The 27,305-nt window shown below is 32.4% G+C and overlaps 5 protein-coding genes across 5 annotated transcripts; 3 read left to right on the forward strand and 2 right to left on the reverse strand.

The window, feature by feature from the left end:
- The first annotated feature begins 180 nt into the window (after nucleotides 1–180).
- Nucleotides 181–9,677, forward strand: svr (Carboxypeptidase D svr). The gene is made up of 9 exons (XM_070635496.1): nucleotides 181–628; nucleotides 698–1,082; nucleotides 1,197–1,676; nucleotides 1,827–1,912; nucleotides 6,219–6,574; nucleotides 6,649–7,020; nucleotides 7,083–7,176; nucleotides 7,237–9,249; nucleotides 9,317–9,677. Exons 1-9 carry the CDS (start codon nucleotides 310–312, stop codon nucleotides 9,418–9,420), a joined length of 4,209 nt encoding a protein of 1,402 aa, XP_070491597.1. The 5' UTR covers nucleotides 181–309; the 3' UTR covers nucleotides 9,421–9,677.
- Nucleotides 9,678–9,931: 254 nt separating this feature from the next.
- On the reverse strand, nucleotides 9,932–12,437 carry LOC139086878 (splicing factor 3B subunit 2-like). The gene is made up of 2 exons (XM_070635497.1): nucleotides 12,326–12,437; nucleotides 9,932–12,218 (listed from the first exon to the last, which is right to left on the reverse strand). Exons 1-2 carry the CDS (start codon nucleotides 12,344–12,346, stop codon nucleotides 10,008–10,010), a joined length of 2,232 nt encoding a protein of 743 aa, XP_070491598.1. The 5' UTR covers nucleotides 12,347–12,437; the 3' UTR covers nucleotides 9,932–10,007.
- Nucleotides 12,438–12,659: 222 nt separating this feature from the next.
- LOC139086879 (uncharacterized protein DDB_G0286299-like) lies at nucleotides 12,660–16,390 on the forward strand. Its single transcript, XM_070635498.1, has 4 exons — nucleotides 12,660–13,051; nucleotides 14,470–14,523; nucleotides 14,585–16,144; nucleotides 16,245–16,390. The coding sequence occupies exons 1-3, from the start codon at nucleotides 12,718–12,720 to the stop codon at nucleotides 16,105–16,107; spliced, it is 1,911 nt and encodes a 636-aa protein (XP_070491599.1). The 5' UTR covers nucleotides 12,660–12,717; the 3' UTR covers nucleotides 16,108–16,144; nucleotides 16,245–16,390.
- Nucleotides 16,391–17,082: 692 nt separating this feature from the next.
- LOC139086881 (protein spinster homolog 1) lies at nucleotides 17,083–24,433 on the forward strand. The gene is made up of 6 exons (XM_070635501.1): nucleotides 17,083–17,207; nucleotides 21,533–21,683; nucleotides 21,747–21,829; nucleotides 22,308–22,684; nucleotides 22,745–23,294; nucleotides 23,626–24,433. The coding sequence occupies exons 2-6, from the start codon at nucleotides 21,552–21,554 to the stop codon at nucleotides 24,011–24,013; spliced, it is 1,530 nt and encodes a 509-aa protein (XP_070491602.1). The 5' UTR covers nucleotides 17,083–17,207; nucleotides 21,533–21,551; the 3' UTR covers nucleotides 24,014–24,433.
- Nucleotides 24,397–27,035, reverse strand: LOC139086884 (protein rhomboid-like). The gene is made up of 5 exons (XM_070635504.1): nucleotides 26,851–27,035; nucleotides 26,480–26,618; nucleotides 26,063–26,415; nucleotides 25,818–25,985; nucleotides 24,397–25,625 (listed from the first exon to the last, which is right to left on the reverse strand). The coding sequence occupies exons 2-5, from the start codon at nucleotides 26,614–26,616 to the stop codon at nucleotides 25,309–25,311; spliced, it is 975 nt and encodes a 324-aa protein (XP_070491605.1). The 5' UTR covers nucleotides 26,617–26,618; nucleotides 26,851–27,035; the 3' UTR covers nucleotides 24,397–25,308.
- Between the last annotated feature and the right edge of the window lie 270 nt (nucleotides 27,036–27,305).

Below are 27,305 nucleotides of genomic sequence, written 5' to 3' on the forward strand. Positions count from 1 at the left end.
AGTAATCTTCCTCATAAATCAAATATACGGACATAAAGACTTAATATATGGAATTTCAACATCGATCAAACCCCAGGTGTGAATATAGAGCAAACAATCACGCACAAAGAAAATCAGAAACTTTTGTATATACTACGCCAATGGAATTTCGAATATATGACGTCAAATGTCAGTTCTAGTTTTCTTCGTCTCGCTGAAAAAATGTCATAAAGAGTTTTTTTGTTCATTTTAGTTCTAATCATTCACAAAATAAACAAAATTAATAGTTAAATCCAATATTAGAAAGTCTATAACTGTGATTAAGGCATAATGTTTGAGAAAGTTTTATATATTTTATTAAGTTATTATTGTTTAAGTTCCTTTGCATTTACAATACATTCTCAATCACCAAATATTGAGGATGAAAGTTTTTTGGAAAATCCACATTATCATACGAATGATGAACTTGCTGACTATTTATTAAAATTACAAAAGAATTACTCAAAAATAATTGACGTACGTACAGTTGGTAAATCATTGGATGGAAACGACCTTATTGTCGCTAGAATCTATAAAGATGTTCAACGTCCTCGAAGCATTTTGGTGCCAATGTTTAAATATGTTGGTGGTATGCACGGCGATGAAACAGGTACGAATCAATTTTCTAATGTGTTATGTGCTCCAGATTTACCAAACTTTTTTATTTTCATCTATATAGTTGGCAGGCAATTGCTTATTTACTTGGCAGAATACTTAGTTAAGAACTATAATGTCATTCCGGAAGTAACAGATCTCGTCGACACAACCGACATTTATCTCATGCCATCCATGAATCCAGATGGTTTTGCCAAAAGTCATGAAGGCTCATGTGAGTCAATGCAAAATTATTATGGACGATATAATGGAAATGGCGTTGATTTAAATCGGGATTTCCCCGATCGTTTAGATCGTATGGAGAATCAATTGATATCCAAAATTTATGATACACGACGACAACCTGAAACATTAGCTCTTATTGACTGGATCAAATCAAATCCATTTGTTTTATCGGCAAATTTACATGGTGGTGCTGTCGTCGCTTCATACCCATACGATAATACAATGTACGTAATGTTTTTTTACTCTGAAAACTGTAATTTTTTCATTTTTATGGCTTGATTCGTAACTTTTTTCTATTTTTATTCTCACACTATAATCATTTTATTTCCTATAAACAGGTCTCATCATGATTGTTGCGAAGATTCACCGACACCTGATGATTCAGTCTTTAGATACTTAGCACGTACATATGCTAAGAATCATCCAGTAATGAAGGATGGCAATGACTGTAATGAAACATTCCCAAATGGTATAACTAATGGAGCATATTGGTATGACTTGAGTGGTGGTATGCAAGACTTTAACTACGTATTTAGCAATTGCTTTGAAATAACATTGGAATTGTCATGCTGCAAGTATCCATCACGTAGAGAATTGCCAACAGAATGGCAAAAGAATAAAAAAAGTTTATTGGAATATATGAAGCTTGTTCATATGGGCGTAAAAGGAGTTGTTAAGGACATTAATGGATATCCAATTAGAGATGCGGAAATCTATGTACAAGGTGTAGAAGAGAAACCAATTAGAACGACTGATCGTGGTGAATATTGGAGATTATTAACACCAGGCACATACAATATTCGTGCTATTGCATTTGGGTGAGTAATCAGCACAAGCTTGTAATGATTCCCATAAAAAATAAACAATGATAAGCGGGTTGAATGAGAAAAAAAATTAGATAGTGGGCGGAATCCGCGTCATACTCATCATTTACAGTATGATAATATTTGTCTTATCTCTTTTAATAGATTTGTCCCATCGCATTATGTGAACGTTGTCGTTAGGGAAGGAGACTCAACATCTATCGTTGACTTCACATTGAGCCCATCTGAAGGTATTTTCAAATAAATTTTTTCTCCATTAAATGCTTTGGTTTTTTATGGGAGATAAAGAGGTTGGTGGTTGATGGGTACAATAATTCTATTATATATATTAGTATAAAATTCACAAACATTCCAAAAAAAATGTTTTTTCAATTACACAAAATAAAATCTAATTTTTAATGGCATAATTAGACCTCAATCTCATGCTATGCATTAATAATTAAGGCAATATTTAACTGTTTTTATACGAGTGAATTTGTCGTTTTGCACTTTACTAACAACATTGCAATTAATTAACAATTCAGCACTATTCAGCTTAGCTGAATTTGGTTATAAATGAACTTAGCAATTGTTCAACTAATATCTTGTAGTAAGCACGTTTTTTACTTAATCAGCAACTGTTCAATTGAGCTGAATTAAGTTATTCAGCACCCTTTCAGCTTAGCTAAGTTCTTTTATTCAACTTAGCTGAATAGTTGATCAACATCTGGGTAGCTTAGTTGAATTAAGTTATTCAGAAACTGTTCAGCTTAGCATAATTAACGCATTCAGCAAATGATCAGCTTAACTGAATTTAGTAATTCAGCAACTGTTCAGCTTATCTGAATTGTGTTATTCAGCAACTGTTCAGCTCAACTGAGTTCTTTTTATTCAGCAACTCTTCGGCCTAGCTGAATTCAGCAACTGTTCAGCTTAGCTAAATTAAATTATTTAGCAACTGTTCAGCTTAGCCAAATTAAGCAATTCAGCAGCTGTTCAGCTTAGATGAATTAAGCCATTCAACAACTGTTCAGCTTAGCAATTGTTCAGTAATTTAGTGCATTTACCAAATTGAGCTAGTTCAGCAACTTTTTAGCTGAATTCAGCTTTTGTTTTAGTATACCATATTACGTATAACGGCGTATACTCGTATAAAATCATATAAATATTGTCATAAACGCAATGTATTTTCGATTAAAGCCATTCATTATCATTGCATGTCAAAATCAAATAAAAATTTGAATGCAAAACAAACAAAAACCAAAAAAAAAAGCTGCGACAGCAATAAAGTCGGCATGTGCGACTTCTAAGTGTTGCAATCATCAATCAAACTCGCTCGATAATTTACCAGTCTTGATTATGTTTGAGAGCTTGATTATGAGCACATTTAATGCATGTTATTGGAATTTCTATGCTCTAGATAATGTTTTATGAAATAATAAAAAAAAAATGAACAAAATGTTATACTTTAATTAATAAACCTAATACTTATTTATGGATGAGAGAAAGGCATGATGACAATTTGCTGGATTTCTTAGTCAGGATGACGTATTAAAATTAAATAAGCAAAATATATATATAATATAAAGGAATATATTGCACAATATTAAGAGAAAATATGGAGAAATTACGTAGAATTACATGATGACATTCGCAGGCAAAATGGAAAAGCTGTGTAGTTCCATTATGGAAGTTATATTACACAAAATAGTAAAATTTTACGTAAATTATTACATACTTTCTTATGCACGATGATGAAAAATGTTTTAATATATATCTGTACCTATATGTTTATCAAAAGAGGCATTAATGTGTAAACCAAAAAAAATTACAAAGTATTACAAAAAATGATCAAAAACATTCCCTTATCACCTTGGTTTTCATGTTTTCTTGTCAATTTATCACTTCTCATAATTTTTATCACAAGAAGAGGCACAATTCTATTAATAAGACCACAGTCTAGTGGGAGAGCTTGACAAATATTTGAAAAAAATGGCATTTCTTCTTCGCGTGGCAATAGTTAGTGTCCTACTGAGATCAATCGACGATGTGAATGGTAAATAATTAGCAAAACTCTTCGGCCATGACAGATGTCATGCTAATACGCCCTAAAGATGTAAGAAGTAGTCTAATGGCTTGGAAAAATAATGTATTATTGACGTAATGTGTGGTGGATAAATTAACAAAAGTTGATAATAAATTCAGCACACTTATGCGTACATTCTGATGTTTAACTTGAAGTTCAATCGAGTGACTAAGCATTGTTTACTTACTTGATAGACGTTTTTGCAAATTAATTAAGAGACAAAGCATGTTTTTCTTGAAAAATTGAATAATTTGCATTTTTGAGCTTAATTTAGAGCAAAGTTTACTTTGTTTACTTGAATGACAATTAATGACATATAATTCACTTACTGGAATCTCTTAAGATCTATTAAAATCAAGGAAATTAATGAAATTTGCTAAAATTCAATGTGAACTTGATGTAAACAATAAAACGCTGAAGTTTGCTGAATTGCGTCAAAATTCATCCCAAAGTTTGCTGAATTGCGCTAAATTAAACTGAATTAACAAACATTCATCAATATTACATAATTTCCATGTCATATTTACAATTTCCCAAAGTCAGGGTCATTAGATTTGATCTCTAACATGCAAATCCCATGAACACGAACGACACTGATAACTTATCTGCTTTAAATTGTAGCAAAAAAGTCAATAAAATTTGCATGTATTTCTATAAAATTCAAAACAATTTTGCCATGCAAATCCAATGCCAATTGTAAATTCAAATCCCGCTACCAACGACTGATTCTATCGAATTTCTCTTATTCTTACAGTCTGTACACAGTAATTAGCATACACTTGAAATATTTAACATGTTTCTCCCTCTCTTTTGTTACTTCCATTTATTTCAAATATTTTTATTATTTTGCTCTCGAAAACTTTCTCATGAAATTGATTATGTTGATTTTCTAAGTAGCGGCTGTATATTTGGAAAGGCTAGCCATGATTTCTTATTATAGATTTGACTGACAATATTAGTTGACCTATTAATGCACGATCTGCTCTATTTATGAAATAAATTTCTAATCTCGTTTATAATTTGGGAATTAAAGCTATTAATTTACACGTTCAATCACCTATAGTATGACAAGCTTTTAGGTATTTTGCGTACAATTTGATTAATAAATATGAAAAATGTCATTCCAGACACAAAAATTATGTAAAGAATGTTCAAAAACTTTTATCCTATTTTAATGTATCTCAAAAAAAAATTATATAAATATGAAATTATTGGTCTCAGAGTTATGTACGAGTTTATTCTTGTATTTATAAAGATAATAATAAAAGAATGGGATGAAAATTAAGCTTTGTTTTATTATTAATCCATTCATTAATCACATAATCACGTTCATAAATCATTTAAATACAATATTTTTATGGGTGGTGTTTGTTTTTTTCACATTAAATTAATCCATTTAAAATCATAACAGAAGCATATTGATATGGTGATGGTGGCAGGGTTGGTATCTGTGATATGAATGTAAGTGTATAGAGGTGTGGATTCGTTCACTTATTAATTAACACAAAATTGAGGTTTTTTAAATTCATCTCTGGTGTAATATGCTGCGATTAGTCGATCAAATATCTAGTTATAAACTTTACAAATTAGAGCTTGAAGTCGTTTTGGATTTGATATGGAAGACCGACTTAAGTCGATATAAATCCAAATCGACTTTGATCTCGCTTTGCATTTAAAGCAATTTACTCAAATTTCAATTTTTGAGCCATACATAGTATTAGAACGTTCATTAGAGATTTGAATAATATTTATTCTACATAGTTGAAGACCCCTTTTCGTAATTCAGTCTCTTAAACTCCAAAGAATAAACATTATTGCTAAAGCAAATAAAATCCATAAGGAGTTCTTAATTACATTTACACACAGCCACAATTACAAAGTATACGGTCAATTAATAGTAGCTTGTTCCCCTCGGGATCTCTCTATATCAGAGAAAACTTTCCTTGTTTACAAATATAATAAGTGAATCATTCATAAAATTATAGGAACCAGAAACTCTTCTTTTATGCGTCGCTGGCAAAACACAGATTAGACTTTTAGTTCTGATTTTCGGAAACCCAAGACAAATCTGTGGATTGTTTAAGATTATATCTTAATGATATAGTCATAGATTATCCCGAAAGTATATTTAGAGGGATTGTCTGGCAAGAGTAAAATTTCAAGCAAAGTTGTCAGATAAGTGCTTATATATAAATTACTTATGAACATGATCCTCTTGATACTCTCTTGATTCCTAGACAAGCCTAAACAGTTCATGCTTTTGAAGCATCTAATTGCCTTAATATGTAACTTACTAGCGACTCATAAAAGAAGAGATATCTGCAGTTATGATTTAAAATTTAACAATACACCAACTAACACAAACATATCACAGTAGCTTAATTAACAACCCTGCCTAGTTGATAGGCTCCAAATATCTAATTCAACAAATTCAGCATTTAATTTTGGTTCCAAATAAAAATCAATTACAGACAATCATTTACGAATAAAGAGAAAAACAGTCCGAGTTGGTGCCGATGAATACGGATTTATATTTAAGACAGACTTTAAGCATCACAATCATACCGAAATGGAAAAGTTTTTAAAGGAAATGCACGAGACATACCCAAATCTAACCCGGCTTTACTCAATTGGCAAAAGTGTTGAGAATCGTGATTTGTGGGTATTTGAGATCTCAACAAATCCAGGCGTTCATGTACCTTTAAATCCCGAATTTAAATACATCGCAAATATGCATGGAAATGAAGCGGTCGGAAGGGAATTGCTTTTGCTGTTGATCAAATATTTATGCGAAAATTACGGACCAAACAAGCGTATAACAGATTTGGTAAGAATTGCTATGGTTATGTACACGTGTAGGCTGTGGATATTTATTTTTAGAATCAATTTTCATTTCATTAGATTGATAAGACGAGAATCCATATAATGCCAACAATGAACCCTGATGGATATGAAATCTCAAAAGTTGGCGATGAAGGTGGATTGGTGGGTAGAAGTAATGCGCATAATGTTGACTTAAATCGAAACTTTCCTGATCAATATGGCATGAATGACTACAACAGATATCAAGAACCAGAAGTACTTGCTGTCATGAATTGGTCATTGGCAAATCGTTTTGTGCTGTCGGCAAATTTACATGGCGGTGCCTTAGTTGCTAATTATCCATTTGATGACTCGGCAAAAGACTTTTTATCCGATCCAGATCCAAAGACTGAATTTAATCCAACGGAGGAAAATGACATTTTCAAGTATCTAGCAAGTACTTATGCAACAGTAAGTCTATGAATATTTTATAAGACATCCACAGAGTTAAATAACTTTTTTTACGTGCGTAGGCACATCGTACTATGTATCAAGGTAATCCATGTCCTTCGTTCATCAGAGAGAGCTTCCCTGAAGGAATCACTAATGGTGCTGACTGGTATCCAGGTAAGATGTCATTTAGAGCTATTTTATGCCAATTCTAATGGATATAATCATCCTAAACAGTAACTGGAGGCATGCAGGACTGGTCATACTTAAAAGGCGGCACTTATGAGCTTACACTTGAAGTTGGATGTTACAAATTCCCACAAGAACAAGAACTTAGTAAATATTGGATGGACAACAAAGAAGCATTGATCAAATATATCGAGCAAGTACATATAGGAATTAAGGGCTTCGTACAAAGCTCAATTGGAACACCGATCAAACACGCAGCTATATCTGTTAATAATATTCAGCATGTGACTTATACTGGCGATCAAGGTGATTATTATCGACTTTTACTTCCTGGAAAATACAACATTACAGTCACAGCAAAAGGCTATGAGTCACAGACATCAGAAATTATAGTTCCAGAAAGTGGAAATCACTCCTTAGTTTATAGCTTCTATCTCATGAGAAATGATCCACAACATTGGTCATCAGCATATGACTTTAGGATACTTGAGAATATTTTACATACAAAATATCACACGAATCTTGAAATTGAGACTGTTTTTCAAGAATTACAGCGTAAAAATCCATTAATAGCACAAGTTCAAGATACAGAGAATATCCAATACTATAATTCATTTAAAATCACAGACAGCATTGGTGAAACAGAAGAAACAAAGATTCACATTCTTGTACTATCAAGTCTGTTTGAGACATCGCCACTTGGACGAGAAATGACAGTCAATCTTGCCCGTCACATTGTTACAGCTTACAATACCCGAGAACCACTCATGATTGAACTCTTGAAAAATACAGTCATTCATTTTGTGACTGTCAATACGAAATTTCATAATGTTTATCAGCAATTCTTAGACAATAAGAATGTCTGCGATCCACATTTGAATGAGGAACTTGGTGATAAGTTGCTGAGTGCTGAGTCTGATACTGTCAAAAACATATTCTTTAAGCTGTTTGAGAAAGATGAAGTCACATTAGCTTTAACATTTACAGCTGGCGATGACAGCAATATTCAAGTTTTGAAAGATCGAGAACCTGTCTATGCTGAATTTGCTGCTCTTACGCAATCTCATTTAGGTGCACAGAATCAATTGTGTTCGTCAAACTCGATGCGATTGAATGAGAATGAATCTTTGAGGAAAATCACTAATCTCTTATATCACATGTTCAGCCTGCCTTTATACACAATTAATCTCTCATGCTGTAAGATGCCAGCCGAAAGTGACATTGCTGATGTATGGCGTGAGCATATTCAGGGAATCTTAAAGTTCATTAATATGGGACGAACTGGAGTTAAAGGATATGTTAAGGATAAATATGGAAATCCATTAAGAAATGCCCGTGTTAAGGTTAAAGGAAGTGAACGAGAGCATAAAGTAACAAAGAATTTAGGATTCTTCCATGTCGTAATCCCACAAGGTCCATCCCAGATTGAAGTCATGTCCGACAACTACACGACACGAGTAATTAGTGTCAATTATGGTGAGGATGTTATAGACTTAAAGGAAATTATTTTGGAACCAGCCTCATCAGGAGAATCTCAAAAACATTATGAAATCTCTGGATTTGTCGTTAACGATAAAGGAACCCCAGTAAAGGATGCAGAAATTGGTGTTAAAGGAAATTGGAGGAAGCAGGCATACACAAATGCATTAGGAGAGTTCGACATGAGTGATATTAATGAAGACAATCCAATAATTACAGTCAATGCTCAAGGATATAAAAAGAGTGAGAAGCATGTTGCCATGAATCTTGTTGGAACTACCAAGAATGTCATTTTCAAGCTTCAGGAAAGTGAGGATGACATGGGACTGTCCAATCTACTCTTCATCTTCTTCATATGTATCGCAATCCTTTGTTCTGTTGTATGTGTCACGTGCTGTGCTATTAATGGATGTGATTATAAATGTGGATGCTGTGGGGATGAGTCTCGAGGACAATTAATGAATAATTATAAATTTTCATTATTAACACGAAAGAAGCAGAAGAATGAGCTATTTGAGGACGATGTTTATGGTGACGACAGTGAGGAGGAAGAAGAGCTGTTTAATCCAATGAAATCGAGAGGTAATGGACATGATTATTGGACATTTAAAAATACATTTCTAATATTATTGATTTATGTCTTTTTCAGAGCCAACAATAAAACAATATAGAGATAATTTTTCCGACAATGATTTAAGTGACGATGAGGATGACTTAGTAGTGTTGCCCAGTCGATCAATGCAAATAGAATGAAATGAATCGAACAAATATTGCACACATTTTTAATGGTTGTGAGACTGTGAACTCGAATTAGTTGTTAATAAGATTAACAATTTTTTTAAATTAATTATTTTAAAGACTTGATGCATTAAGCTTAACACATTTTTAACATCGCAACTTTTTCGAATGCATTCCACATCACTAAGTTAGCAAATTTATTATTATTAATTTTATTTTGTACTGTTGATTTCTAAATTAAAGAAAAAATATGATATTTTTTAAAATTTAAAGCTATGTTGTTGATTTGTATCGGTGTGGCAATGAAAGTAGCAGCATAAAATGACTGTCGAATGGGTTTTGAAAAATTAACGGTAAAAATAAATTTGAAAAATAACGTCCAAAAAAGATTTGAAAATTAACGGTCAAAAAATATTTGAAAACTTAACGGTGGTTCAAAATTTGAAAAAGTTAGAGTTCAAAATTCAAAATAACGGCCAAAACAGACAATTCCTGCAATTAGAAATTCATTAATAACAAGACTTACTTGTTATATCCTTAAGTCATTAATATTGATGATATACTTTATTGTTAAAAATATTTGCTGATGAATTACAGACAGATTAAAACTTGAATTTCTTATAATCATCCTTTTGCTTCTGAGTTGTTGTTGTGGTCTGTTGACGTTTACGCTTAGATTTTTGACGTGCTACGTGCTCAGCCAACATATCAGACAAATCTTCCTTCTGTAAATGACTTTGTTGTTCTCTCATTTGTTGCTCATAACGTTGTGCCATTGCTTCATTGTCCATTTCCAATTCATCAGGATTCAATGCCAATTCGACCATACCTTCGCGTTCAACATGACCAGCAGCACGACGATTTGCAGCTTGTGCCATAGCAGCACTTCCAGAAATATCATAAACATGAGTTGATGCCATCATACTTCCAGCAATCTTTTCATTACGTTTTTCAGGAATAACATGATACAGCACTGGCGTCTCATTGTCTTCCATTTCAGCTTCAATCTTCTTCTTTCGCAATTCAATTGAGTCAGGTGTTTCCATGCCTTGAACGCTTGTAAGACCAGATGGAGTCTCAAGACCAGGCGTTTGCAGTCCTGTTGCGTCTATTTGTGGTGCTGCCAAGTCTTCTTCGCCTTCTTCCTCCTCAGATTCTTCTGATTCCTCTTCAGACTCTTCTTCCAATTCGCCCCATAGTGTATGGTCAATTTCCTCTTCACCTAATCCACTGTCATTGTCTAAATTGCTAGTTCCAAAGACATCACCATACAATGGCTTGCCATTTTCATCAACAGGAGGTTTACCCCAACCACCAGCATGATAACCGAAGCAGCAACCTTCAGGAATTGGTGCATTAAGTCCAGGAATTTTCAAGTTTGGATAACTTGGTGGAGGTCCATAACGTTGTTGAGCAATAAGCCATGGAGGTGGTATTTTATGACATGCAGGACCGATTGGCATACCTAATGCAGTTCTGAGTTCCTCACTTAAATCGCCAGGCTTCTTTTCTTTTAGTCGTGTCTCAAATTCCTTTCCTTCATAATAAAGATCGCCGTGGATTGTCATTCTTGGCTTAACTTGCCATTTGAAGAATGCATCATGTAACTTCTGATAATCAATATCAATCTTGCCCATTTTAGGTCTGATCTTTTCGCGCATCTTCGCTTTAATTGACTTTGCTTCATCCTTTTCTTGTAGTGATGCTCTCATTTCCATAATGCCTGTTTTCTTAATAAATGCTGGCAAGTCAAATGGTGGCTTTTCAATACCTCGCTTTCCTTGCAAGTATTTCCTCTTAAAGCACCAATGTCTTGGCACTTGAACTGTATTACGATGAGCTTTTAGTTGAATGAGGAGTTTTGGATCTCTGGCTGTAACATCATGCATTTCTACAACATCTGGACGATGGACAATTTGTTTTAATTCAGCGACACTTAATCGAGTCAATTTCTTTAATTTTCTCTTCGATATTCTGTCCTTATCATCCTTTTTCTCATCAAGGTCTTCGTCCATGTCATCGTCACTTCCCACTTTTTCAGCAGCTTTCTTTGCCTTTGCATCTTCAGCTGTTTGAACAGGCATTGGTGCTTCTTTCGGTTTATTTTCTAATTTGAAGATTTCAAATACTCGATAGAACTGACGATACATAGGAGCTAGATCTGCAACTGTTACTTTCTCTGGAACATACTCAATTTCGACATTTTCATCGGCACTGTCCTTAGACTTTTCAGTTGACTCAGATTTTTCACTTTGATTTTCTTGGTTCTCATTTTGCTCCTCTTCCTTCTTTCTAGCTTCCTCTAACTTTTTCTGACGATTTTCCTTCTTTCGCTTCTTCTTTTTGCGATTTTTGTCCTTACTTTTATTTCCTTTAACAACTGTCTGTGTGCTATTGTCTTCTTCATCACTTCCATCAGCATCAAAGTCATTTAAAAAGTCAACATTTTGAGCAGCAATTGATTGTTGTTGCTGATTTGATGTTTCTTTTAATTGTGAACTTAATGCAAGTACATCTTCTAATGCTTTCGGCAATACTAACTCATTTTTATCTGCCTGATTTGCTGGTTTGTCAATTTTAAGAGACATTAAAGGCGGTGGTGGTAATTTTTTCTTTGCTGGATCTTCAACTGGATTATTTGCATTGTTTGGCAAAGGTTGTTGAGTTTGTTGTACGATTTTTGGTGGCGGTTGTTGATCAAATCTTGGATAGTCATCATCATTCATCCAACTATTTGATCCTAAGCCACTAGATAAGCTTGGTGGTATTCCAGGTGGCGGCGGAAGCATCGGAGGTGGTGGAAATCGGTGTATCTGAAAAATATTTATAGAAATTTAGGACAAAAATATAAAATTGCAAATTAATTCAATTAACGGACTATTTTTCAAGCCGCATTTATGTTATTAATGAAAATACTCACGTCCTGATTGTTTCCATCCATTTTGCAATATGATTAGTTATAGTTTTAGCGTCTAAAAATTAATTTTATTTTTGAAAACGATTCTTGACGAAATGTGATAAACAAACCGAGATGATCGAATTTCAAAAATTCAAAATTCTGTATGAAAAGTGCGGGAAATTTAATTTTATAAACTTTTGCGGTAACAAACTAATGACATGTTAATTTAAAGACACTGAATGGAATATAATTTCAAAATAAAACTAAATTTGTTAATTTGAAACTTCTAGAAAACATTTTAGTTTTTTGAATAACGGTCAAAAAATATTCAAATTCAGATTTAACGAAAGTTGACATCAAAACAAAAATAAATTTTCTGTGAATTTGAATTTATTTAAAATATTTAGTTAATTATGCCGTCTAAAAAGAATAAAAGAGATTCAAATAGTGATGAGGCATTAAAGCCACTTAGTTTTTATGTCAAAGACCGTCTGGAACTGACAAAACAGCTATTTTCATGTTTAAAGAAAAAACAAATAAAATCAAGACTTCCAGTAAACTTACAGAAGAAATCAATTGAGCGAATCCAACAGATATGTTTAGATGAAATACTTGGAATATCCACAAAACGACTATTGTCTATAATTAACAACACAGTTTGTCCAGATATCACTGATTCCGATGATTCTGACATTGAACACATCTCGTTATCTGAAATTTCATCTGATTCCGATATTGAGGAACATGGTATGTATTATTTAGTTAATTTATTTCTTCACATTGCACTACAACAGATATCTCATTGACTATGATATTATGGTCTAATAAATATTTCATCGCAATTCTCGTCATTTCCGAAACTTGTTCTTTCCAACTTTTTTCATCGCAATCCACATAAACCATAGGAACAACATTTTTCTGTAATTGAAGTTTTTTTGCTATTTTATCATCCTTCGTGACTGCTATAATATAGCGGTTCTTGATATTCTTTATCGTTGCTCCTGTTTTTGTGATGCAAATTAATGGTTTATTAAGAAATTTCTCTGCCTCATTAGATGCATAGTTTGAGTAGTTGTAGACATACTTTTGATCATCATTAATACATGGATTCGTGTTATATTCAGCATATTTATCTATGTCAGCTGTGATTTTCTTTAACTTTCGTTGAGCTTTTAATAATGTGGGAATGCATGGCACTTTAAGTTCAAGGCTGTCACATATTTCACAGATTTGAATGCCATAGCGTGATCCTTCATTGGGGAATTTCGATAATATTGGTTTCTTCAATTTAGATGTCAAAGATGACAAGAAGTTTAGGTCAATATCTTTAGAATCCACATACAGTCCATAAAAGTGATCATATATCCTCTCAATTACTTCATTATCCAGACCTTCTTCAATCTTTCCAATCAACTTGACATCAGTTCCTTTAGTAATCTTCTTGATGGCATGAAAATATTCAGGTTTTTGGACAATTGGAATTACAATAAAGTCGAATTTATGATTAATTGCAAAGTTGCAGTCTCGAATTTCTTGATTTTCTGCTATATGCTGACTATACTTGATTTGTGGACAGAATAGACTTTGGAATGATTTCAATATTCCAGGTTTTGCGATACAGCACGTTACATAGCTTCCAACTATCTTTAGAATATGTAATTCAATCTTAGTTCCAATATGAATCAAGTCACATATTGTAAGGAACTGAATAATTTTCTCAAAATTTGAAATGTAGCAGACTTCATTTGTCGAACAAGTTTCATATCTCTCATCAGATGTTAGTGTTATTAAATCACCAGTCTCTAAGTTCCACGTACAGTCATTTCTCATACGTCCAACAATATTTGATTTTCCTCTTATTGTACACATTTTTGTGACTGGAATATTAAATTCTGTATTTGCTTCATATTTCTCAATAGCTTGATCTATTTTTTGGCACGTACAGACATGATCAAAATATGTACCGAAGGCCAACCCTAAATTGAGAATTCTTACTCCGCTCATTAAGATATGGACAATGTCTGACACATTATTTGACTTATTTATCGTAGCAATCAGTTTTTGACTAGGAACTGCTTTATTTTCTCGAAATTTACACTCAATATTTCCACAAAAACATGACATTTTGAAAATTTTCTATTTTTTTTTTATCCAAAATAATATAGAAAAGTCACCAGAACCTCCGAAAAAATCAACTAACGATGTCCCCGGAAAGAAAAGTAAGAAAATTTCACAAAATAATTTCCAATGGTTACTAAATTTTAATTTATTTTGATACAGGCGAGAAAGAGATGACGATGCTTGAATTATTGGAACTACAAGCAAGAGCACGAGCGATTAGATCGCAATTAGCTTTGGAACCAGTCACAAAAATCGAATTAGACGATTCTGACGAAGAACCTGAGGCAGAAAAGGAACCAGTTGCAAATTCATCATCAAAAAGTAAGAATCAAGTAGCTGCAAAGAAGCCAGAACCATCAACGTCCAATTCAGTATCTCTAAAACGATCCGAATCATCAACATCCAATTCAGCAGCTCCTAAACGATCAGAATCATCAACATCCAATTCAAATCACACAAAGCCCACGCAAAAGTCAAAAACTCCGGAAGTAACAAAATCAACTGTGAATGACAAAAATGATAAGAGAAACAAGTCAGACGCTGCTAAATCAGACACAAAGAAGTCAAATTCAAGAAAATCACCTGAGCAGAACCGACGTACAGTAATATTGAGAGAAAAATCAACAGAAAATGTTCCAAGCACCTCTAAACAACCTCCGGAACCAGAAAAGAAAAAGTCATCTCCTGTTAAGCTGAAGAGAAATTTCCGTGGAACGGAATTAGAAGGATATCCATTAAGCATACTAAAACTACCGCCAATAAAGCAAAAAACACCACCAAAAGACGATGACAATGACAGTCGATCTAGTTCACCAGACGTTGTTGCTATGGAACAAAATATTTCAACATACTTTATTTCCGATTCAGACGAGGAAGAACAAATCCAAGAACCGCCAGCTAAGAAGAAATCTCCAAGTCCAAAAATAATCGTACAAAGTGTTGAAATAATTCAGCCTATCGAAAATAATGAAGCAGAAAGTGAACCAAAAGAGCAACAAAATGAAAATGAAAAAGAAGAGGAACAGACACAACAACAACAGCAACAAGTTATGGAAATAGCAGAAACAGAAAATCAAAACAATTCCGAAAAGCCATCAGATGAAGAAGTAACAACAAAAACAACAAAAAATGAGTCACAGGAAAAAGAAAAGTTTGGGGAATCACCCGAACATGATGACGACGATGTGATTAATATTATGAGTGATACAGAAATTGATATGAATGTTAATTCCGATAAAGAGGAAGAAAGTCCCAAAAAGAGCCAGAAAAATACACAAGAATCAACTGAGGCAGCAGTTGAAAGTGACAAGGAAAAGCAGGCATCGCAGCAAACTTCAGATTACGACGATGATGTTGTGGAAATTAACAATTCAGACGATGAAATACTTGATAGCGATAAGCCAAGTGACAGTGACAAACCGAGCGACAGCGCTAAAAATTCTGACGAATCTGAGACATGGAAGCAACGATACTTGAGAAGTTCTAATGTTAAGACCGTCCTACAGACAGCAAGTTTAGCATCAAAAGTCCGAGATAAAATTGTTAAGAACAAGAAGTCGCAGCATGCTGCAAAGAAAGCTAAGGAAAAGGAGAAGGAAGAAACTGAAAAAGGCGGGAAACATGAAGAAGGTTCAATGGGACAGTTTCATGGCTTAAAAGATTCAAGCAACTCAAATTTGTAAATAAAATATTGTCAAGACTTGAAGTTAATTAATAAAAGTATGTATTATATTTAAACATGATTTTTGTCAGAATACTAGGTAGTAGTATATGGCTCATGTAGTCTAATTACCACAATGTCTTAAACTTCGTTGATTAGGTCGTTTTGCGGCATGTAAGTGGATGTTCTGGTAAATGGGGTTGTTGCTGAATGACGACACTCAAAAATATAAAATCAATGGACACTTATTGAAAGATTCCAGTCACACAGCAAGTACATAAATTTAACATTTTATCTATTTTTCTAACTGCATGTCCAATATTTTGTTACCGGACCAAAAAAACGTTCTATGCCTGGTGAAAAATGAATTAATTTAACATTATATTTAGTATTTCATCTCAATTTGATGTCTTTATGGATATAGTAACTAATACTTTATTAAAATGTTCTAACTAGGTATATTGAAATTGATACTATTATTCTCGTTGATGGTCAGTAAGCTGTGATTGTATGGAATACAAGATTGAAAATTAAATCCGATGTTTAATCCGACTGGAATTAATTAAATTCAATGTTTCAGTTTCAGGACTCCAATGTTTCAAGTCAGGAATTGAATTAAACCTAATGTTTCAAGCCAGGAATCGAACTGAATACAATGTTTCAAGCCAGGAATTGAAGTGAATCCAATGTTTCAAGCCAGGAATTGAAATGAATCCAATGTTTTATGCCAGGAATTTAATGAAATCCAATGTTTCTAGCTGGGAATTGAATTAAATCTAATGTTTCATGCCAGTAATTAGATTAAATCCAATGTTTCAATTCAAATCACCTCCTAATCCACTTAATCCATCAAATTTGACGGAACATCACACTAATAAACTAATATTTTATTCTTACTTTGTTGTTCATCTCCACATCGCATACATATCGCATAGTAAATCCGCCTTAAAAACCTTAAACAGCTTTTTTAGAAGAAAAAAAATAATTTTTTTCTCTCTTGTTAAAAAAGGCTTCAGTTTAAGCTCAGCAATCATTCTAGTCGGACGAAAAAATTAAGAATCGCGAAGTGAGGTGTAAAACTCAGTTGCGGACTGAAACTATAGCTTGTATTGAAAAAAAAATGTAAGGAACATGTTCATGGATACTCAAGATGAAGTGATTAAACGTTATAGTCAATTTAAGCGATTTCAATGTTCTTTGACAGATAATTAAGAATCGAGTCCCTATTAAAATAACGAATTTTAAAAATTCGAAACTTCATTTTTACGAAGTTTCATTTTTTCAACCATATCATTTTTTCGAAAAATTCTTCATGCAAATCTCTTATAATTTTCAAATTTTAAAAAATCGTTAATTCCTTCAAGCATTTTATTTATCTTAAAAATATATTTTATTGCTAAGTTTTCTTCTTTTATTTATGAACTAAGCTAATTTAATTGTTTTTAATGTAAATAAACAGTTTTATTGTAGAAAACATTGGAAATGTGTATGTATAAATGCATAGTAAATTCAACGGTTTTTAAAATTTGAAAATTATAAGAGATTTGCATGAAGAATTTTTCGAAAAAATGATACGGTTGAAAAAATGATGTGTTCGTAAAAATGAAGTTTCGAATTATTAAAATTCGTTATTTTAATAGGGACTCTTAAGAATCATATCTAAGTGTGCAAAAAGATTAAAATAATTAAAAATAATGAGAGTAGTCATCCAGCCTTCAAATTATGACACTGGAAACAAAAATTCTTTTAATTGTGTAACATCAGTAATTAAGTGGGATTATTATTTGCAATTGGAGATGAATTTTGAATAATTGTTAGGCTTGCGATTGCGTTACGTGAGAATGAGAATCATAAAGTTCGTTAAATTTTCAAATTTTGAATCAACTTTAGAATTCAAATTTAGAATGACCGTTATTTTTTGAATTTCAAATGATCGTTATTTGAGACGACATATTTCTATGACATTCCTTAATTATGCCTTAATTAAGTGATTAAATCTATCAATCAAATCAGTCAATCAGCAACAGCAAAGTTCCAACTCCATAAATTAATAAAGAAATGCTTAAAATGTGACAGTCAATCGACTTCTCACTCGAAGGCCTTCAACAAATCTATCTACAATCAGAACAAACAGTTACTAAACCTGGGCAATGAAATGTATATAAATAGCTAGAAAATATGGAAATAATATATATCTTTCTCAAATCCTGCATGCTTATTAATTTGACCTTAGCACATTCTTGATTTTTTTTTTTTTATTTCAATTCAAGACAAAGCCACAAGCATGAACAAGTACATGAAATTTATTCAAATCTGTGCAATTGGATTACAATTTTAATTGCATTTGTAACCTAAAATTACTTCTTATAACACGATGTCTTGCCTTTGCTGCCATGTGAATGCAAAAGCATCACCAATAAATATTCATTTTGGAAAGACTTAAATGCCAGCGATAGTCTGAAACTTGTGTTAGGTCATTTATATTGTTGGATATAGTCGATGACGTATTTAACAAATCAGCATGCAAAAAGTTTCCCGAAATACGGGTTGCAAATATTTTAATCCATTTTTTTCGATTCTATTAGGAATTGATTAATTAATTGTCAGTAATTAACTGCATGTGAGCAATGCGTATGCCTGTGTACAAGTGTGCGGAACTGAAATTTGACGAATGACAAACATTCTATTTGTTATTCGGGAATTATGATTAAGTAGCTTAATATTGGGGAAATATCAATTTACAGTCGATTAAAATCAGGTTTTTCTAATGGATGAATCAGACATTGATAGAACTTACGTCTGTTTATCATACTTTAAGTGGAAATGGAGAAGATAATAATTGTTAGGGATGGTCAGTTTTATGCGTAGCCAAATTTTTATCGTAGGTCAATATTTTATTTTGATATAAAGTGATTCTGATGCTTGTCGTAGCTAGACTTTTTGACACCTACGTCCCCTCTTCCTTTACTCAAAATATCACCACATTATGCCTTTGTGAATCTCATTATCTAGTTTGAAGTCACAAAGGAACTAGGAGAATTTGAGCCTCATGTTAAAGCAATGTTGTTCAAATGTCATGAACCACAAGTCGCGTGACACAAATCACCAAGATGCATTGTGACACAAACAAGTTTGGACAACACTATTCTACAGCTAGGACTAAAGTTCACACTATAAAATCTTAAAATTGTCAAAAAAATTCCCTAAACTCCATTAAAAATCACTTCTGATTCCAAAAATTCTGATTCCTGAATCCAACTGGATTTAGCTTACTTAACCCGAACAGCATATCATGTTCGTTTGTGCAACGTTAACGCCACATTAACTGTAACACGTAATGTTGCTCTGATGGCACTGTGACAACGCATTTCGTCTCATTTGTGTCTTAAATGTGGCATGCAACATTGTGCTGCTCGGGTAAAATCTCAAAATAATTCTATTGTTATCTAACAACTTCCCTAATACAATGTGACTATTTCATACCTTAATGCAAATACATCCATATGCATCAGACAAAACCTATGCATTGTAATCGATAATGATATAAATGATTGCCCCCTAGATTCAATTACATGATTAACAGAGTATTTTTAAATATACATCTGGAGAGTCGTGATTATACTTTTTATAGAATAGCATTAGCATAATATGTTAATTCTGTTCACATTTTCACAATAAATGTCAAATAATGAGATAATAATTTTAATACTGCAATTTTATTGGATATAAAAAAAACTTTAAGTAGGTTTTACATAAAGAACATAAAGAATTTTTTTGAGTTTTCAATGAGAACTGCCGCAATAAATTCCTCCGGACACATCAGAATACTAGAATAATTGGAATGTTTTTATGACACCTGTGCACAGTCGCAGCTAACTTTTTTTTATTAATGAAACTTTTTTAATATTTCAGTGCATTTACAAATATGCTTAAAATTGTTAATTAACATTGAGAATAAATTAATATAAACTGGCATGTGTGCTTAATCATTTACTACAACTAGGATCTAATAAATTGTAAAAGTAAATAATGAATTTCCGCTATTTAAGGCTAGTTTATAGTCAATCGACCCTTTACAATTAATAAATCACAAATTAGATGACAGTTCTTGGGTTCCTTTTGGGGGTCATTTTTTGCATTATGTCTATATTCATTTGTCATTTTTTATTACTTAATAATTGAAAAAGAACAATTAGAAATTTCGAAAAATTAACGGTCAAATTTAATTTGAATTTTAACCGCCAAAAGAATTTTGAAAAGCAGTTTCAAAACATTTTTGAAAAAAATGTCAAAATATTTTTGGGAAATTAACGGTCAATTTTTTTGAAACTTAACGGTCAAAATATTTTTGAAAATTGACTGTCAAAATATTTTTGAAAATCAACGGTCAAATTGCAATCAAAATTTTTTGAAAAGTGATTTGAAATAGCTTAGGCTTTAAAGGCTTGCCTTTTACCACAACAGGACGTCAACAGCAAACAATCTCTTACACAATTTAAACGATTGCTTAATTCACGCGACTTAATATGGGTTACAATCGCATATCCAATAAAAAAATATTCTGGCTTGCAAAACGAATTTACTGGACCTGCCTTTATATGACCTTCACAGGTTGATTAATACATGCAAGACACAAATGTTTTGTGCTGGATTGAGAAAGAGAACATTAAAGACGAAAGAGAATTAATTTGTTTAATAGGGAATAATTGGACTTTATTTTTATGAACAGCATTCTTAAGTGAGTCACGTGAATTTTCTGGTTTTTTTGGGATTTTCCAAAATAAATTGATCGACTTTTTACATTTTTACCGGTTTACAATTTTCCTCGAATCCAAAACAGGTTGAATGAACTGTAAGAAATTTTCGACTTTTATGAATGAATATGCTTGGTCTTGAAAATATTCAATGCGTACAGAGCGGCTCAATTATGCAAATTGCAAGCAAATTGCTTATGTAGCTCGCTGACAGCTACTGAAGTGATAATTAATTTAATTAAGGAAAAACACACATCTGTCATCGTATTTTGTTAATTATCTCGCACATTTCATCGTAACTAATGGAAGTAAAAGTGAAACTATTCATGACTAACTGTTGACTTTATTAATTGTTAATTAAATACTTGGAATTCATTTTTTTAATCTAATCCTGAGATTATTTTAAACCTGGGATTTATTTTTAATCCTGGTATTAAATTGAATTCCAATTTTCAAATTTGATTCCTATGACTAAATTTGAGTTCAAGGCTTAATTTTCGATTCCAAACATAAACTTGAACTTCCAATGCTTAATTCCCAAACTGAATAATTAATGTAGAATCTAAGAATTCTGTTCAAAACCATCAATTACTCAAAAACCTTCAAAATGAACTTCCAAACCTGTAAAAAATTCCCCCAAAACAAAAATAATTTTTTCTTCAGCATATTTCAATCATATCACATTCATTTCAGTTTTATTTGTCGTCCGAAGATGATTGGTCTGGGAGATAAATTCGAAGGTCTAAAAAAGGCATACATATTAGGAATATTAACAGTTTGTTACATTGTCGGTGAATTAGGACATTATTTGATAGGTGTAACATCAAGAGCAACAGCTCGCGAGGTAATTAAAATGATTCTAATTGAGAAAAATATAGGAAATGCTGAAAAACTGGATTATTTACAGATAAATTATGGCGATCATGCTTGTCAGTTGAATGATACAACTTTGGAGAAAAATGACATGCCAGAGCAGTGTGAGGATATATCGTGAGTATTTTTGTAATATTTGTTGCTTATTTCTGTGTGAAAATTGCGTTAAAAGTGCAGTGGAATGTGATACTTTCATATAACGGTCATTTTAAATTCAAAAACTAATTTTTAACGAGGAAAACTTTCGTTAAGTTCAATTTCAAATTTCAAAAAGTCGTTAAAAAGTAAGTAAGTTTGAATTTTAGAAAACCGTTAAATTTTAAAAATCAAATTATGTCCATATGAAGTTAAAGACACATTTCATGGATATTAATGAATCTTTCAGTTTTTGGAAAGTCATGTAAAATTCATACATCATAAATTTTTGTCAGGAATTACACGTAAATTGAAAATGTCAAGCATGACAATAAATTGTGTCTTTGGTCATTCAACACAAGTTTTCATTCAGAAATATGCAGCACAAAATAATATACAATTCACCTGACACTTTACAGTCTAATAATACATAATTTAAATAAATTTTCTTTAATATCAGTGATCTCCAATCATGCTCAGCACTCAACATTAATGGAACATCATATTGTGAATGGGATTATAATGGCTTGGGGATTGACTATCAGCTGTTGGCAGGACCTGTTTTCATTCTCGTCTTCACAATCGTTGGTGTCGTTTTTGGTATCTTGGGTGATAAATACAACCGGTCAATGATGTTGTACATGTGTACCTTAGTTTTTGGAGTCGCCATTGTTCTTCAGGGTTCTGTCCAAAATTACTGGCAGTTGATTTTATTGAGAATGGTCATGGCTGCAGGAGAATCAGGATGTAATCCTTTAGCAACTGGAATAATGAGTGATATATTCCCAGAAAATAAGCGTGCACTTGTTATGGCTATTTTCAACTGGGGTGTTTATGGTAAGGATCTGTGGATTAACATAATCATGTAAAGTTATTAATTTATATCCAATAACATAGGTGGATATGGAATTGCATTCCCAGTCGGTCGATATCTCACAAAATTGAACGTTTGGGATCTTGGATGGAGATTCTGTTACTATGTGACTGGTGTTATTGCCATACTTATTGGAGTTCTTATGGGAGTGACTCTGAAGGAACCAGAACGTAAATCCATCAGTGGAAATGCAGCAACTCAAAACAAAAAAGTCTCATTATGGAAGGAATTGTTGCGTGCTGATGTAATAATGTTAATGATTGCCGCTTCCATTCGTCATTGTGGTGGAATGACTTTTGCCTATAATGCTGATCTCTATTACAATACATATTTCCCAGAAGTTGACCTTGGATGGTGGCTTTTTGCTGTCACGATTGGAATTGGATCTATTGGTGTTGTCTTTGGTGGATATGTTAGTGATAAAATTGTCAAGAAGATGGGAGTCAGATCAAGAGTTATGGTCTTGGCTTTATCACAATTGATCAGTACACCAGGTGCTTTTGGATCTGTCTATTTTGATCCATTCTGGGCTATGATCAGTCTTGCATCATCATACTTCTTTGCTGAGATGTGGTAAGTCACGTGATCCGCGATAAACGGAAGTTGTGGTTGAAAATTGTTGAATTTTGCTGCTTGATTTGATGCCGGTCAGAATTGGCAAAGACATTCTCGATTCGTTCTATTTTGGGGTCATTCGTAAATGACGTCGTGTAATTTGAAGTCAAGTCTATTGAGGTGATAGACCGAATTTGCTGACGTCATTAACGTACTACACTTCATTATTGTCTGTATTTATATAATGCCAATATTCGTGCCATTAAGTCACGCTCAGTCAGCTTTATTTGTTTAATGAAAATCACTTAGTCATATCTAGCATATAATAATTTTATGATTTTAATTTCAGGTTCGGTATTGTATTTGCCGTTATTGTCGAGATTGTTCCACTAGAAGTACGATCAAGTATCGTGGGAGTATTCATGTTCGTCATCAATAATATTGGTGGAAATTTGCCAATTTTAGTCGATCCACTCGCAAAACATATTGGATATAGAGAATCAATATCAATTTTTTATGCTGGATTTTATTTAGTTAGTTCCATTTTATTCTTCGTGACGATGTACTTTATGGAAGGAAAGAAGGAAGAAGAGAAGCCAATAGATCCAGTTAATGCCGTTGATCCATCAAATAATATCTCAAGGGTTCATGTTGGAGTTGATAATAAGAGTTATGTACCGGATAATATGACAATGCAGCATCTTAGTGGTAGAACATCTGACAAAAATTATTATTAGAATTAAGTCTGTAAAATTAAGTGACGAGGGCATATCCAATTTGGAAAAATTATTTTTTAATTTGCCGGAGTTCCTTTAGCTTAAAAAAATGTCATTTTCCGTCCATAAATATTGTAAAATTGTGAATTGCTCAACTCCTTGGATATGCCCTCTAATTAAGTGATAATAAGCAGAGGTCGAAGGCGGATTGAGGTTTGCTAAGAACCGATTGAAATTTGTATGAAATTATATACTTCACAAGCGTTAGCAGAAATGAATTTCATGCAAATTTTAATCAATTTTAGCGAACTTCCGTCGACTTCAGCCTCTGAACTAGTAAGAATCCACAAAATTCTCATGACAAGATACTTTTTTTTTATTATTATTGTTGTTCTCATATATCAAAAAATAAAATTGTGTAAATTTTATAACTCTATAAAAGTAGTGTGTTATGCTTAATTAGACATTAAAAATTAACAGAAGTCAAAGCTTTGAGGTCGATTCAGCAGTCTGAATTTAAAAAAAAAAAATCAATACGTTGATCGTGACTATTTAACAAGCTAATAAAATATTTTTTACTTTTTTTCGAGATAAATTAACTTAATTAAACTATTATCTAAAGAGATAACGTCGCATAGAGAGTGAAAGTTCCTTATTCTACCTAAATAAATAATTTAAACTAACATGAGAGGATGAAAACCCGTCTAAAGTAAAACATAGTGAACGATTCTGTTGGATATAACTCTAAGGGGAAAGGAATTAGAAGCGAAAAATGTTTGATTGATGAGCTTATGAGATGCATCTTATTCATTTATATAAAATGAGTATTAGAAAGCGCTTCATACTGACTGCAGGTTATTTAATTTTAAAATACTATTTCAGTTTAGTGCATCATAGCTGCATAAATCAGCTCTGAGAAGCTTTGGTCTTAAGAAATCAAAATAAATCTTGAGATTAAAATTTTAATCCTAGGATTAAAAATTAAACCCAGAAATTTCCAAAAATTATGTCTCAAAAATGCCTAAATGATGTCAGTCAAAACATTACAGAGCTGATTAATGTCGACTATTATGCACAATTTGTCGCCCGTTCACAGCGACAGAATACTAAGTTTTTCAAATAAATTAAACTAAATGAGGGTAAATTAGTCTGTACTAGGAAGATGTATTCGTAGTGAATACACAATAAGTGTATGTCTAACTTAAAATCAATGGAACTTAAAATGTAAATTTTTAGTCAACTTTTTTTTTCTTTCGTTATTTTTTGGTCTCGTTATTACCATGTTAATGCCGTTGCGTTTATAGGTTTTTCAATGGTTAAAAGTTTTGGTGTTCCTTTAGCACCATCACTGGAGAATCGCTTTCATCACTTAAGTTGAAATTATTCGTATTTGAATTGACGATGTTGAAGATTATTGCAAATATAATGCATGCTAAATAAATTCCTAATGCAATCCACCATAAAAGCTGTTCGTGTAGTTTCTGCTCGAAGTTCTTCAAGACAATAAGACCGATTGTTAGACCAGCTATTCCGCCTGCTATGTGAGCAACAAATGAAACGGATGGAAGCGATGTCGAAAACGACGGTTCACTTTCGTATCGTGAATATATTGCAAATCCAACATCACATGAAGCTATATTAGGAATAGAAAATAATGTTAATTAATAACGATTTTTAAAAATTTGAATGAAATGAACCGATTCAAAATTCAAAAATATTTTGACCGTTACAATTTTCAGCAGACTTTTCGCTTTTGGTCACAAAATGAATTCTAAAATTTCACTGTTACCATTTATAAACAAGAATTCCCAATCAAGTAACTTACCAAATAAAAGAATCGCCAGTAATCTATAAATGCCGTATTCCATATTGCTATAATTCAACATGATATTGGCAAGATGGGCGGCAAGTAAGGCATAAACACCACCGCTGGATCCAACCAAATAAGCATTTGAGTCAAAAATTGAAGTTCCTAGAGAGCCAGCTAATACACCTACATAAATACAGAATAAATGTCAATTAATATTAATTCTAAAGAGACATAAAAATCAATAAAATTGATTTGCTTACCAGATAAATAAATACAAGCTATTCTACCAGATCCGTGCACCATTTCGAGAGGTATGCCAATTAAAACTTGTACAATCAAGTTGAATGACAAATGGAACCAGCCAGCATGTAGCAACATGTAGAGTAAAAATCTCCAAATTTCATGTTTCTTATCAGGTCGATAGATGAATATTGAGTCGATTGGAACACTTGAATTCGTTTGATTAGTAATGAGATGATAAATGAAGAATATCACTTCGATTGTTGAGACCAGCATAATGAAGTAAGGAGGTGGCCAGCACTTGAACGTGTCTGTATAATATTTTCGATCACGATGATGTGGAATCATCTTTATTGCAATATTTTCTATCATTCTGTGAATTAATTGTGGATGTAATTAAGTAATTGGATGTATAAGCATAGTGTGTGATTACTTACTGTTTGAGGAAAGGCTTCTCTTTAGTCACAACATGAAAGTCATTGATTGAGTAAATTTCCCTATCGCGTTCATGTGTTGCACATTTGAAGCTAAATGAGCGACTGGATCTCATTGTAGAGCTTGTTATTAGAGTCATAACTATACATTCAGTAAGATGAATAGTGAATGAAGAAGAGCAGAAAGAGAAAAATATGAGATGTATAAATTAGTGCAAAACAATTAAAGCAATTGTTTTCATTTTCGACAGACTAAATGAGTAGAAATTACTGTTATATTACACCTTATTCGAGATCATGATAAATAGACTCTATGAGAGAGCAACGGATGTATGAATCATGATTTGGAAAAGCTGCGTTTTTCGCAAAATTACCTTATTACTAATAAAATATTTTCCTTAATTCGCTTAACTGCACATTTCTAACTGAATATGTTGACACATTTGCATTAATCTTGTGTAATTTCAATCACTTGATGAAACTGCCTACTATAATTTAATAAATGCAATATTATTCACTGGCTAATTTAATTTTTTTTAATTTTTTGACTTTATTTATTTTATTTTTTAATCCAACGTATATGATGTGTCGATTTGTCCATGCGAAATCGTCTTAAAAACTATTTTCTTCCTTATAAACTGCTCTTTGTTATAATTAACATATTGTACAATCTAAACTTCTTAATTATTCAAGCGAATCCCTTTAATTAGTCTTTTTGACTTGCTCAAAATTTTATTTTCCCAACGATTTTTAAAATTTTGATTTTTTTTGGACTTTCAAAAATGTTCAAAATCTAAAAAAACAAATTAATCTCCATTTCTAACAACTG

The sequence above is a fragment of the Chironomus tepperi genome, unplaced genomic scaffold (genome assembly GCF_022539635.2).
Source record: "Chironomus tepperi strain 1889 unplaced genomic scaffold, CSIRO-AGI_Ctep_v1 contig_89, whole genome shotgun sequence".
Lineage (NCBI taxonomy): Eukaryota > Metazoa > Arthropoda > Insecta > Diptera > Chironomidae > Chironomus > Chironomus tepperi.